The following is a 13,718-nucleotide window of genomic DNA, read 5'->3' as shown; positions in this document are numbered from 1 at the left end:
TTTCCTGGGGACAGAGCTAGATAAAATGATCAATCTTTCCATTTTGTCTGGGACTAAGGAAGCTCCCAAGACATGAGACTTGCAGTTTAAAACTGTAACTGAGGGGCACCTGAGAATTGGTACTTGTAGTTCTGACGCTGGGAAAACCCAAAGCAAAACAGGACCAGTTTGTCCTCCTAGACCCAGAGCATGCTTTAGTCCAAAAATAATTTAGTCCTACGACTAAACTTTGAGTACCCTACTCAGATTACAAGGTCTTTATCCTGTAACCAGTGAGAACTTGAACTACTTCTCGACTTGTCTGGGCTCTAGATATTGTTGAGCCTGCTTTGATGCTTTTCTCACTGATCTTATGATTGTTTTTTCTCTCCTCGCCTTGTTAATATCTCCCTCTCCATCCTTGAGAATTTCCTGAGAATGAGAAACAACAGTTTCCTTTCATGCGCGTTCAAATGAGTGCTCAGCCAAAGACTTGCACACCTCTCCTGGCGGAGTCCGATTTCTGGGCTGTTCCATCTTGTCCTCTGCTGTTTTTCTCCTGCGAATCCTGGCCATGGTGGCCCTCTGAACTTCGGTCTCTGTATGCTCAACTCAGCGAGACCGAGGAGCTCTGCTTGCCTTCTCCCAGGTTGCTCTCCTGCCTGGAAGCTGCCTCTAGGCATTAACCTGGGGGAATCACAGGGCTAATTTAACTTGCTTCCTTTTTGTGGGAATCGTGGTCCTGAAATGCCTGTTGTACAATGGCTGAAAACTGATGCTTCATGGACTTTGTCTGGATTCCCCTTTGCTTAATATGGGAGCATAAATAAAGTCAGTCTGTAGGACTTCATTCTGCCCATAAATGGGAGTCTGTAAGCCATATTCTATACCTTTATATATATATTTTTAATTCATGTGTTTTAAATACTTAGTCACTATTTTTCTGCTTTCCCAATTTTTGAGGGCTTCAGTTTATTCTTACCAAGACAACGAAATGCTTGAAAATAACACTGACCGCTGTTTACAGACACCCTCCTACATCTCAGTCCTCTGCTGGTTGTCTCTTAATCATAGATCCTCACAAAAACTTTTGAAGATGAATCTTCTTGATACCATTGTCTCTATTCCAGATACGTCCAAACTAAGACTCAGAGCAGATAATAACTTGACTAAACTTATATCTGAATGTGCTCTCTCTCCGAGTATGCATTTATTCCTACCACAGGGCCAAAAGTGTAGTTTTTTAAAAGACATCATACCTAACACGGAGCTAAAATGATATTCAGGTGTAAAGATTAACTCATGCAAGAAATTTAAGTGATTCTGACAGTAATGCCTTATGGTATAACTAAACAGCTGATTTATTACTTTGTGTGTGAGAGAAAGAGAGAAAAAGGCAGATGCAGATGGACAGAGAAAGAAAGAATATGTGTGCGTGATTATGTGCCTAAATGCCTGTGTTTGGGAGCATGACCCCATTGCTTTGACCTTCTGTGAGTTCTGGTGACTTTGTACATGACACTGAAATTGCATTCATTTTCCAAAGGTATTGAATTCATTTCCTAGGGCTGTCATGACAGATTACTACAAACCAGGTGGCTTGAACATTAGAAATGTATTCTCTTCTGGTTCTGGAGCTTAGCAATCCTAAATTAAGTTTCTGCAGGACTGCGCCCCATCTGAAGGCGCGCAGGGAGAATCCCTCCTTGACTGGTCCGGCCAACCTCTAGTGGCTCCTGGCATTCATTGGCATCACTCCAATTTCTGTCCCAATGTCACGTGGCCTTCCTCCCTGTGTCTTTCTGTCTCCCTCCCTCCTGTCTTCTGAGGACTTGTCATTGAATTTAGGGCTTGATCTCATCTCTGAAAACACCCACTTAACTACATCTTAATTACATTCCCCAAAAACCCATTTCAAAACAAAAAGTCCTCCCATCCCAAGGCATCAGAGATTAGGACTTGAACACAACTTTCTAGGAAATACAACTGCATCCACTACAGTTTCCACACAGGCTCTTAGACCCTTCTAGAACAGCTGCTCTTTGAGATCCTACCAGGAAAACCAAGTTCTTTTGAAGAAGTGGCCTGGATCCTCTGTTTCATTTCCATAGCTATTGACGTTTTTAGAATGTTAAATTCAGAGGAAGGCCCTCTTTGTTTGCTACCTCAACTGTCCATGCTGGATCCAGCAGAGGCCTGCTCCTCTGCCACCCAAGCATTTGCCTCCTCTAATTATCCATAAACCAAGGACAGAAAGAACCCTGCACTCCCAGCTCTGAATGAGCTGAGCCTCCAGCTTGTCATCCTCCACCAGAGCTGTCTGTATTCGGGCAGCAAGACAATCCCTGGGCAGGAGATTCTACTTCCACAGCTCTGATGGTGACCAGCTCCCCTCTTTTACAGCCTTCTTCTAACTTATTTTGTCCACCACGCACAAACAACAACTTTTCTTCCTCGTGATCTCGCCCATGAAGTATCTCAAGCACGAAGGGCTGAATTTGCAACAGGTCATTACCACTGTTTACCAACCTGGACTCATTAACAGTGACCTTTTCTTTTTTCTTTCACCTTGCCACAGGATAATGAGGTTATTAATTAGAGCAAGAGACATAAGTGTTCCAGGTTTCCTTCAACACCACGGTGGAGAGGGCTAGCTCTTTGGTCATAATTCCTGTTAAATGACTCCAGGGATATACATTTAAGTCAACACGAGAAAACCATATTTACCGTCAATGTAAACTTGTCTTTCCTCTTTAAATGGGTTATTTTTAGGGCTCTAAAATTCCATTTATAATCCACCAAATGCCCCATTTGGCTGAATGACTGGGGTAGCAGAGTGTAAAATAGTTATAAACAGGCTCTGTAACTTAGTGAGACCCTGTCTCCAGATAAAAAAATTAGAAAGGGCTGGGGATGTGGTTCAGTGCCTGGTTACTCCCCTCTTCCCCAAATACCACAGGCTCTGGAGCCAGTCTGCCTGGAGTTGAATAGTCGCTCCTGCTACCTACTGTGTGACATTGTGGAAATGACTGATCTCTCTCTGCCTCGGTTTTCTCATCTCAACAGCGAGGATTAAATGAATTCATACATGTGAACCCTGAGGTCAGCACATAATTCATATACGCCAGTGGTTCTGTGTAGTCACTAAATCCAAAAGCTGCTTTTGGCACCCCTGTGCATAGGCCCCATCTGGGGTGATGCCGGTTAGATGATGTTAGTTTAAGCTGACTTGTCACCTCCCAAAACTCAGACATTACAGTCCTCGTGCACGGTGCATCCGAATGTGACCTCATTCGGAGATGGGCCTTTTAAAGTGAGATCATTACAGTGAAAGTATACCTGTGTGATTGACGTCCTTAAAAAAGTGGAACAGGATACAAGGACATACATAGAGAAGATGACATGAGGAGACATGAAAGATGGCTCTCTTACAAGCCAAGGAAAGAGGTCTGGCATGGATCCTTCCTTCACAAGCCCTCAGAAGAAACCAACCCTACCTTGACTTTGAACTTCTAGCCTGCAGACCTGTACAGAATAATTTTTTTCCTATTTAAACTGACCACTGGTGGTACTTTATTACAGCAACCCTATGAAACTAATACAGATGGTTTGTAACAATGAGTCTCCATCCCCAGGAGCGTACATTGCGGGCAGAGGGGTGTATGCCACAGGATTCTGATTGTGAGCAATAAAAACTCATGAGTATTTGCTTAAACAAATGAGTATGAGAACAGATGGAACCTCAGATCCAAAGGCAGGACCATAGCTGGTACGTGAATATCAACAGGATCCCCATCTCTTACCCCTGTGTCCTTCTCCCTATCTTGGTGACTGTGACCTCTCTCTCTCCTTCTACCATGCACTATGTTTCCTATGGTATTCCACTATGGTCTTCATTTGCAGCTAGCAGAAAACATGGTCCCAAATAGCACCCAGGTGTGTCCATTAAAGAGACAGCCACCTAGAAAGAACCTGTGTGGAGCACTCAGCCCCTTGAGGTTCTCAGGAGGACTATCTTATTCCTCCACCCTGGGTCCAATGCCTACCCCATCAATCGTGACCAAAATGGCAGCATGCCAGTGCACAGGCATGGGGCCATATGGGCGGAGCTTGGAGGAGTCAGTACCAAAAAGAGGAAGTAGGCAAATAACTTGAGGAAGGTTCCGTGACTAGATATAAGCTACCATAGGGGCTCAGTGCCCCTGTGCAGCCTGAACCAGGAGTCTAGCAGAAACTGGGCATTTTGTCATTTTCTGGTCACAGAGCCAGAGTGGCCTCTTCTACCTTCAAGGAGGCAGAAATGAATAGTGGTTAAAATCATGGGTTGGTGAATCAGAGATGCACAGTTTTGATCCAATTCCGCCTTTTGTTACTTGTGTGCTCTTGAACATGTCAACATGACTCTGTGCACCTCAGCTTCCTCGCCTTTCAAAAAGGAGGCTGGAGACAGCATTGCTAAAATGGAGCTGGACCTTCATGCACCTCTACCACCTGTCACGACCCGGAACATGTCAGCAGTTGTGAACCGTTAGCATTCAGTGGATTCTTCTCTGTTTTGCTTTCTCCTTCAGGCAGAGTTCTCAGAGTTGAACCTGGCTGCCTACGTGACTGGGGGCTGCATGGTGGACATGCAAGTCGTGAGAAATGGGACCAAAGTAGTGAGGTAAGCGTGGCTGAGGTACGGAAAGCCTTCCGGCAGGTGTGCATGGAAACCTCACGTTGCCCCCTCTCCCTTCTGCCCGGGACCTGACTCCTGCACCAAATGTTCTTTTCCATGTGGACGGTCTGCTTCCAAAGAGGCGCTGCTGCTGTAACAAAAATGGCACAGATCACCTGGGAAGCATCTGTGATGTCCAGGATCAAGTCACAGGCGTGGAGGGAAATGATGTGTGTTCCGTTTCCAGCTTCGTGACTCTATTCTGCTCTATACATAGTCTCTCTTAATCTCGGTTTCTTATCTGAAGCATGGCAGTAGCAACCCTGAAGTCAGAGACTGCTGAAGTGTCCGTAAACTCATGTGTGGGAAAGCACCCTGTTGACTGGAAGGGGCTGTGCACACTAAGGGTTTTGAGGATGCACACAATCCTGCGTCCAACAACGTAGCAGACTACGTGTTCAGAGAATCCCCTCCATGTTCTAACAGTGCTGGACATAATCTTTTCCAAAAGTCTGTTTATAATGTATGCTGAGCTAGAGAGGAAATGAGGGAATTCTTCAGAAGCCAGAAATGACAAAAAAGTATAAATCCACAGGAGAGATAAGTATGTGTGTACATATAGTTCTATCCAGCTCAGGATGGAGAATGGTACATAGTAGGTCATGTGAGGGTTCAAGTAGGCCAGAGATAGGATCAGATTTGGGAAAATAGGGAAGCAGGAAAAACTTTGGGGGAAAGGTGGCATTTGTTCTGAGTCTTGTCAAATGGTAGGACGTGGGTGTCTCTGGTTGGGGAAAGGGAATGAGGAATGTGTTCCAAGAGTAGGAAAGAGCCTCTGCAAATGCAGACACCCAAATAGCAATGCTATTTGGAAAATTATAATTCAACTAATTCAATCATCACTTATTGAGTGCCTACTGTGTGCCAAGAAAGACCTTTCCTGGCTTCCTACTTCCAATAATGGTGAGTTAGATTATTTGAACCAACTTTTCCACTGAAAGCTAGTTTTCAGTAATTATAATGTTTAAAGACTTCAAGAAGTTAGCACAACAGTAGGAATTACCAGGAAGAAATGATGAAACAGTGCAAACTCATGGAGATGCATGAGTTTATAAAAGCCAGCTGTCTTCTGAGTGTATTTATTAGGTCGGTCAAATTTGCAATTGAACATGATAAGCTCTGGAAGGAGAGGGAGGCAGAAACCAACACCAAGGGCCACTCACAGAATGAACTGCAATGGGAGACCCTCCCCACCAGAAGCTAAGACCCCATAGGATTACATCTTCAAAGTGGACATGAACCATAAGTAGATGAGCCCTCAAAGTAATCCCAAGTTGGATTGCAGTTTGAATTGTCTAGACCTTCCAGGAAGCCTCAAGGATTACACTTGGTTTATGGTGAGCCCAGACATGCCAGAAGTAAAAGCAACTCCTTCGTGGGGGAGTACACTTTCATCCTTGACTTTAAATAATTCTTTATACAATAGCTAGCACACAGTCGAAGATAACCAGGCACCGGTACCATGAGTTCGGAGAATCGGAAACAGTGGACAATAGAAATACAACCTCAGAGATACCAGATACTGGCATTATTAGACACAGAGTATTAAAAGAAAAAAATGATAGATTTCTAACTCAGGTTGAAATTGATCAGGTGTGAAAACATCTACTGAGAAGAGTGACCGGCAGTTTAACAAAAACCAGATAGAACTTCTAGAACTGAAAAACTACAATAACCCAAATTATCAATGTGTTGTATTAAACACAGCTGAAAAAAATTATCCTGAAAGAAGCACAGAGAGAAAAAGATTGGAAATGCAGAAACGATGGCTAAATCCCAGGAAAAGATAGAACATCCATTTAATCACAGTCTCAGAAAGAGAATGGAACAGAGGCAACATCTCAGGAAATTATTCTTTCAGAAAGATTCCAAACCCCCAAAGCAGAAGCTCAACAGGTAGTGGAAAATGAGATTGATCAAATTATGTTATGTTCATGTACGAATATAGCATAATGAATCCCACCATTATGTATAATTAGAATGCACCATTAACATTTTTAAAAAGAATTCTTTTCAGTAGCATGTAATTCTAGAACAATAGTGTAACTAACTTCAGAAAGATAAAGAAAAATATCTTAGCAGTAGCCAGAGAAAAAAGATTTCTTGAATTATAGTGACAAATTCTGAGAGTCATAGTGAAAATATATTCAGTGTGCTGAAAGAAATTAATTGCCAACCTATAATTCTGTCCTCAGGGAAACATCTTTTATGAATAATGACAAAATAAAAACATGTACAGACCAAAAGGAGACTCTCAGTAGGGTAATCGTAAAGAATGTCCTCCGGGCTAAAGGAAAATGACCCTAGATTAACTGAGAACTGTAAGAGGACATGAAGAGGAGGAAAATGTTTAAAAATGATGTTTCCAAAGGACAATAAGAAGAGCTTATGGATCTAAGAAACACAAAAGATTGGATTACACAACCCTGAGTTAATGGAGACTGGGAGGGTGGAAGGAACTAAGGTTTACCTTCCACCATCAGGGAGGAATATCAGCATATTGATTAATAATAGGCTTTGATGCAAATTTAAAGATGCATGAGATCATTTTTAGTGTAATGACTTACACTAAAGTAGAAATAGAATGTAGAGCTTCAAAACTAAGAGAGTAAGAAAAAGGAAAATCAAGTCAAGAAAGGAGAAGAAAACCAACAGAAAAATATGATAAATAAATAATGCAGTAAAAAAGAGTTGACTTAAGCACAAATTTATCAGCAGAGCTGATATTCTGAACTTCTCACACAGCAGGAATAGTTATTAAAGTATTATTTTTTTATGTAAGTTAGTAAAAGGTCATTCCCTTGGGGACCTTCCACTGCCCTCACCCCACTAACAGGCATAGCCATGAAAGAGCTGTGTCCCCTAATCTGCCACTGTCCTGTTTCCCAATCCATACCCTTGTTCCTTTCTTGTCCAGAACTTGTAGGGGAGATGTGCTCCAAGACAGTGTGGAACGCCAGAAAGCAAATACCTGATTTTCCAATTGCTTCCAGCCTGGGAGCACTTCTGCATCTCCTGGAGTCGCCCTCTCATGGCCACTTGTCAGAACTGCAACCCCCGCAGAGCAGTTAGAATATCTTTGTCACCAGTGTATACTAGTAACTACATTAAATATAAATGAACTAAAGGCTCACATTAAAGAATAAGGTTTTCAGGGTAAATTTTTAAAAATCTGACTATATTCTATACAAGAGATTAATTTAAAACATAAGATTACAGAAAGTTTGAAAGTTAACAGGGAAATATGTCACATAACTACTAGGCAAACAGAAAGCTAGTTAATGCAGCTACACTAATATCAGGGGGAAATAGACTTCCACATGAAGTGAATTACTAGGGGAAAGAAAGTGATTTGTTATGGTAAGGGATTCATTTACTGAGAAGAAATATTAACTGAGTTCATACCACCAAATGAAAGTATTGTAAATATGACTTAAAAATGGACAAAACTTCAAGGAGAATTAAGCAATTCCACTATCGTGGGATATTTTGAGGGTCAGCTGGAAAGCTGAGGAGACTTCTGGGATGTGCTGTCAGGACACAAGAATCACTTTACAAAAACAGACATTCCAAGTCTTATTCTGGGCCTACTGTCTTCTTTCTGAACTTACATAATTGTTCACAAAAATGAATTTACAGAGATGTTCCAGGTAGTTCTTAATCAACTAGTCTCCCAGTATTTAAGAATGACAGACTTTGAAGGTAGTTTGTTACATGTTCGATTGCGTCCCCCCGAAATCATGGGTTAAAGTCCTAACCCCTAGTACCTGAGACTGTGCCTGTATTTGGAAATAGGGTAGTTTCAGATGGAATTAGTTAAGATGAAGTCATACTAGAACAGGGTGGATCCTTGATTCAATACGACTGGTGTCCTTATAAGGAGAGAAAAATTTGGGCACAGATACTGGGAAAATGCCAGTAATGGTAGGGACAGAGATTGGCGTGATGTATCTAGAAGCCAAAGAGTGCCAAGGATCACTACAGCCTCTGGGAGCTAGGAGACAGGCTTGCAACGCATTCCCCCTCAGAGTCCTCGAAAGGAACCAGATCAGTGGACACTTAGGTTTTGGACTTCTAGCCCCGGGAATTGTGAGAGAGTAAGTTGCTATTGTATTGAGCCACCAAAAGCTTGTAGCATTTTGTTAAAGCAGCCCTAGAGAACTATAAATATGGCTGTGCGTCTCAAATTTTAATGTGCAATGAATCTCCTGGAGCTCCGTTAAAGGGCAAGTAATAATAACTAATAATGATGATGATAACAATATTACAGATTCCTATCCATCGGGTCTTCAGGTGGAGCCTGAAATCTGCATTTCCCATGAGTTCCCCAGTGAAGTCAAGACTTCTGGTCCTACTGAATCAGTTTAAGCAATGCAGACTTGGACAAGCTCTCGATGCAGCTGGTGGAAGGCCAGGCTTTGAGTCCTAGGGCCATGAAGACCGTGTCATGACAGCCAAAGCCTTAGGTTCAGGGAGCCATAGGGATGTTGAGATTTATGCCCAGGAAGGTGCTTACAAGCTCAGCCTGTTTCTGCAAGCTTGTTACGGGGTACTAGACTTCTAAAAAAGTGTATGTGCACCAGGAAGCCCCCGACTGATTCACACTGTCCTGCAGGTGGGGAATCAGTAGCTTCTTCCTGGGCCATATGGGGCCATAACAAGCCTTAGCTGTGGTCTTTACTCGCAAAATATTCTTTCTGAGACACTTAGGTGTTTTATCAAAAATGCCCAGAAGCATTTCCAAGGGTGCAAGGCCTGGATCTTCTGCAGTTTTACTCAAGAGAAAAAAAAACTTTCAGGAAAACAATGTGATGGTTATCTGTACATGTCAATTTGACTAAGCTAAGCAATACCCAGAGAGCTGCTCACACATATCTCTGAGTGACTTTGAGGGAGTTTCTGGAAGATGATCCCTTCTCACCAATGTGGGCAGGCACCACATTCTGTTTGAAGAAAAACAAAAAACAGAAAAAGCTCTCTCTTCTCAGCCTGAGGCATCCTTTTCTCCTGCCCTTGGATGACAGAGCTCCTGCTGCTTGGGTCTTGACACTCCAGCACTGACACCAATGGCCCCGCAGTTCAGGCCTTAGCTGGGAATTACACAATCGGCTCCCCTGGTTCTCAGGTCGTCCAGCTTGAACTGAATTACAGCATTGGCCTTCCTGGTTCTCCAGCTTGCAGATGGCAGATGGTGGGACTGCTCCCTCTCCACCATGGCCTGCACCAGTCTCCATGATAAATCTCTTCCCTATATCCTGTTGCCTCTGTGTCCCTGGAGACCCCTAATACAGGAGTCCAGCATGGGTGGCAGCACATGGGTGGTAGCTGGTTTTCCCCAGCGTCCGTCCCTTCTGTGTTGGGAAACAGCATTGAGAGCTCCCATGGGGGCAACCCCCTCCCCATTGTAGTCCATGTGGTGTGTGCAGCGGGTAACAGGTGACCAGCCTTTGTCTCTCACCTTGAAACTCAAGCCAGGCCAACAAGGATTCCTCCTAAGACTTCAGGTAGAACTCTGGGATGCAGGGTCCATGAATTTCCCTGGGGCTGCTGAGCTGGTGGGTTGGGCCCTGGGAGCTGCTGGAGGCTCTGTCTCCCCTGACAGAACGATCTGCCAGGGATGAAGCCAAGACACAGGAAAGAGCAGCGGAGAGAGAGATGATGACCTGGTGATGTCACTCAAGGCTCTGGGTCTGCACTCATCCCCAAACTGGAGCCAAACCGACCCCTTTCAGGTTAAGCCAGCTTGAACTGCACATACAACATTCATGAATCTTTATTTATTTAGCAAACATTTTTACAGCATTTCCTACGTGCTAGGCACCATGCCAAGCGCTTAACATACATCAACTCATTTCCTCCTTTCAACACCCCCGCTTTAGAGATAAGGAGATCAACACACCGAGGCTGGGTCATGGAGCCCAGGTGTCCAGGAGTCTGGCTCCAGAGCCTGTGGTGGCACCCCAGCACAGCACTGCCTCTGTATCCAGCTCAGAGTGTCACCATCAGGGCTGCTTAAAGGAGCAGTAAGTTCCCTGCAGGAGCAGTAGACAGGGCATGGAAGGAAGCATGGGGAGAATCCAAGTCTCTGACTGAGGCAGGGATGTGGGAAGAGTTAATTGCCACCTATCTTTGGCTTCTGTGCACCAGGTCTGTGCTCAGTGTTCATGTGAAGCATGATCTTATCACATCCTTACGAGATGGTCTAACAACAGTGTAAGGCAGTGTGACCCAGTGGTGAGAGCTGTCTCTGGGTGGTCCTCCCAGATCTGCCACCACCAGAGCAGCTGTGTGACCGTGCAGTGCCTTCTCTGGAATACTTACCACTAATGTTAATAACTCCTCTGCAGAGGGCTGGAGTGAGGGTGAGAGGAGTTGGTGTATGTGAAGTGTTCTCAACAGCATCTGAACCAGGGTCATCACTAAATTAAGTACTAATAATTATTACTACAGTCCTGCTGTACAGAGGAAGAAACTGAGTCCTTACAACTGAGTTACACTGGGGACCATTAAATCACTTGCACCAAATCACACTCTTAGAAAATGGCAGGACTTGGATGTGAATCCAGGTCTCTGATATGATGCTAAGTAAACTTCCAGGTATCCTTAACACCTTGCATCTCTCTCTGTCCACCCCATGCCATCTTGTCCTGTTGCGTCCACACCAGGTTGGCATGATGGACCCTGAGTCTCTGTACAGAATATAGCAGTCTCTGTACAGAATATAACTGAATATGTTAGTTTTCCATCACTGTGACACAATACCCTAGTTCAATCACCTTAAAAGAAGGAAAGGTTTATTTTGGTTCATGAGCCCATTGTCACTGGTCCCCTTTGCTTTGGGCCTGCAGGGGCCCAGTGCAGCATGGCAGGAGGGTGTGATGGAAGAGACCTGTTCATCTCATGGTGGCAAGGAAGCAAAGGGAGAGAGAGGGACCAGGGTCCCAGTGTCCCCCCATTGACCTAACTTCCTTCTAGTGGGCCCCACCTAGGAAGGTTCCATCACCTCCCAGCAGTGCCATGGACTGGGGGCCAAGTGTTTAACACATGGCCTTTTGGGGAACATTCCAGATCCAAAATGTGCATAATCTCTGCAGAGGGCTGAGTATAGCTAGGGGTCACCCAGGACACAGCACGAGTGTGCTGCTCTACTTAGAAACGTACCGCTCGTTCATCTGGGAAAGGTAACGATTCCATGTGACATCTTGGGCAAGGGTTGCAGAGATGCTGGATGTGAAAAGCTTGTTCAGCCCACAAGTGCTTATTGAGGACCTACCACCACCTTCCCAATACCATTTCCAGTAACAGGAATTGCATCAGACAGGGACCAGGCAGAAGGCACAAGTCACCTCCAAATGACTTAAATACGGCGACTTCAAGGAGCCACTTACTAAAGGACATGTGGGGCTAAGGGAACAGGAGGCACTCAGAACCCACTGACAGCAGGAAGCCGCCATCACCCTGCGGCGGAAGGCACGAAGAGGGAGACAGGATCACAGGTGTAGCATCTGTACTCTGAAAATCCCAAGTGTCCCCAAATTCAGAACTTCTAGAGCAACCACGTGACTCTGCAAGCGGAAAGTTCTCCAGCACAAAACTTTGTTTCATGTACAAAATTATGAAAAATAGTGTTTAAAATGACCTTCAGGCTAGGTCTAAGGAGTAGATGAAGCCTAAATGAATTGTGTGTTTAGACTTGGGTCCCGTCCCCAAGATCTCTCAGTATGTCTATGCAAATGTTTCAAAATCCAAAAATATCCAAAACACAAAATGCTTCCAGCATTTGGGATAAGGGATCCCCAAAGTGTAATAGGCTTAATCTAGTCGTGGGCAGGAGAGCCACTCTGAGGAAGCTGTAGCTGTGGAAGAACTCAGATACTTCCAAAGTCATGACACTCTGACAGCAGGGTGGGACCTATGAAGAGCATGTGACCCTTCCTGCCCTCTGACCTGCAGTCTCCTGTGGTGCCAAAGCCAAGCAGAGGCCAGTGGGCAGGAGAGCTGGGTTACGCCGTCCACAGGAATCAGCCTCCTGGGACTCAGAACAGGGCAGAGAGGATGGGGAAAGAATGGAGTGGGATCTGGAGGGGACTGACTTGGGGAATCTCAGTGAACAGATTCAGCAAGGCCCTGCTCCCCGGGTCAGATCGGGTGGTGCTTTGCGAATGGCAAAGCATTACACACGAGTGGGTTAAACCATCAGTACGTATGGCAGTGACATTGCTAGTCCTCCCACGTCCACTCTCCGTGCAACACGTGAGCCACAGCTGGCCAACTCGAGGTGCTTAAGGGCAGTCCAGACATCCAGGTTCTTGGGAAAGTTCTATTTAGGGGGCAGAGCAGAGGCCGTCCCAGGGTGTGTTGAAATTCGTGCTTTGTGGGTTACTGCGGCCGATCTGGGCCCAAGCTCAAGCCTGACTCCGCAACAGAGTGATTTAAAAGCCAGGGGAGGAGGGGGCATGTCCATACAGACAGATGGGCTTGAAACACGGGACAGAAGGAACTAAGGATGAAAAAGCCCGAGGAGGCAGACGTTAATGAGGCCCCGATCTAATTACACAAGCCGGCCTCTCGGTTTCTAGCATTGGGCAACACTAAATTGCAGGCAGCCGTTCAAACCACTGAGACTGATAATGGGGATCTGCTCATTAGCAGGTCAGACCTCAGAGAGCAGAGAGCCCGGGAGGGGGAGGCAGGAGCAGAAGCAAGCCAGCAGACGCTCCCAGATCTGCCCCTCCTGCCCGCAGGACCCACCCAGGCCCACTGTTTACAGGGACGGAGATTCAGCCAAGAGGGGGCGTGTGGGCTCGTCCCAGAGGAGGGGATGTCTTATCAAATCCTAGAGACCCAGAGCTGGAAGAGGCGCTTAGAGTTTTCTGGGAAGTTGCCATTGGACAGATGGACAAACTGAGGCCAGGGACAAGGGGAGGGGGACTTGTCTAAATCCCCAACACCTTAGCTCCTCAGCCAGGCCCCTCCCTCAGCCTTCCTGAGTCTTTGTTCTGGGAACTCGCAAACATGCCAT

The 13,718-nt window shown here is 45.2% G+C and overlaps 1 protein-coding gene across 5 annotated transcripts in view; it reads left to right on the top strand.

Annotated features, from left to right (window-relative positions):
• Positions 1 to 13,718, top strand: part of SYN3 (synapsin III) — a 422,306-nt gene that overhangs the window by 92,148 nt on the left and 316,440 nt on the right. For all 5 annotated transcript variants that reach the window (XM_079141614.1, XM_079141613.1, XM_079141612.1 and 2 more), the window contains one exon: positions 4,551 to 4,642. In XM_079141614.1, the coding sequence (XP_078997740.1) occupies positions 4,551 to 4,642 (92 nt within the window). The remainder of the gene's footprint in view (positions 1 to 4,550; positions 4,643 to 13,718) is intronic.

Source organism: Sciurus vulgaris, assembly GCF_902686455.1.
Source record: "Sciurus vulgaris genome assembly, chromosome: 5".
Taxonomy (NCBI): domain Eukaryota; kingdom Metazoa; phylum Chordata; class Mammalia; order Rodentia; family Sciuridae; genus Sciurus; species Sciurus vulgaris.
The sequence above is the reverse complement of the archived record's forward strand: the minus strand, read 5'-3'. Positions and strand labels throughout refer to the sequence as shown.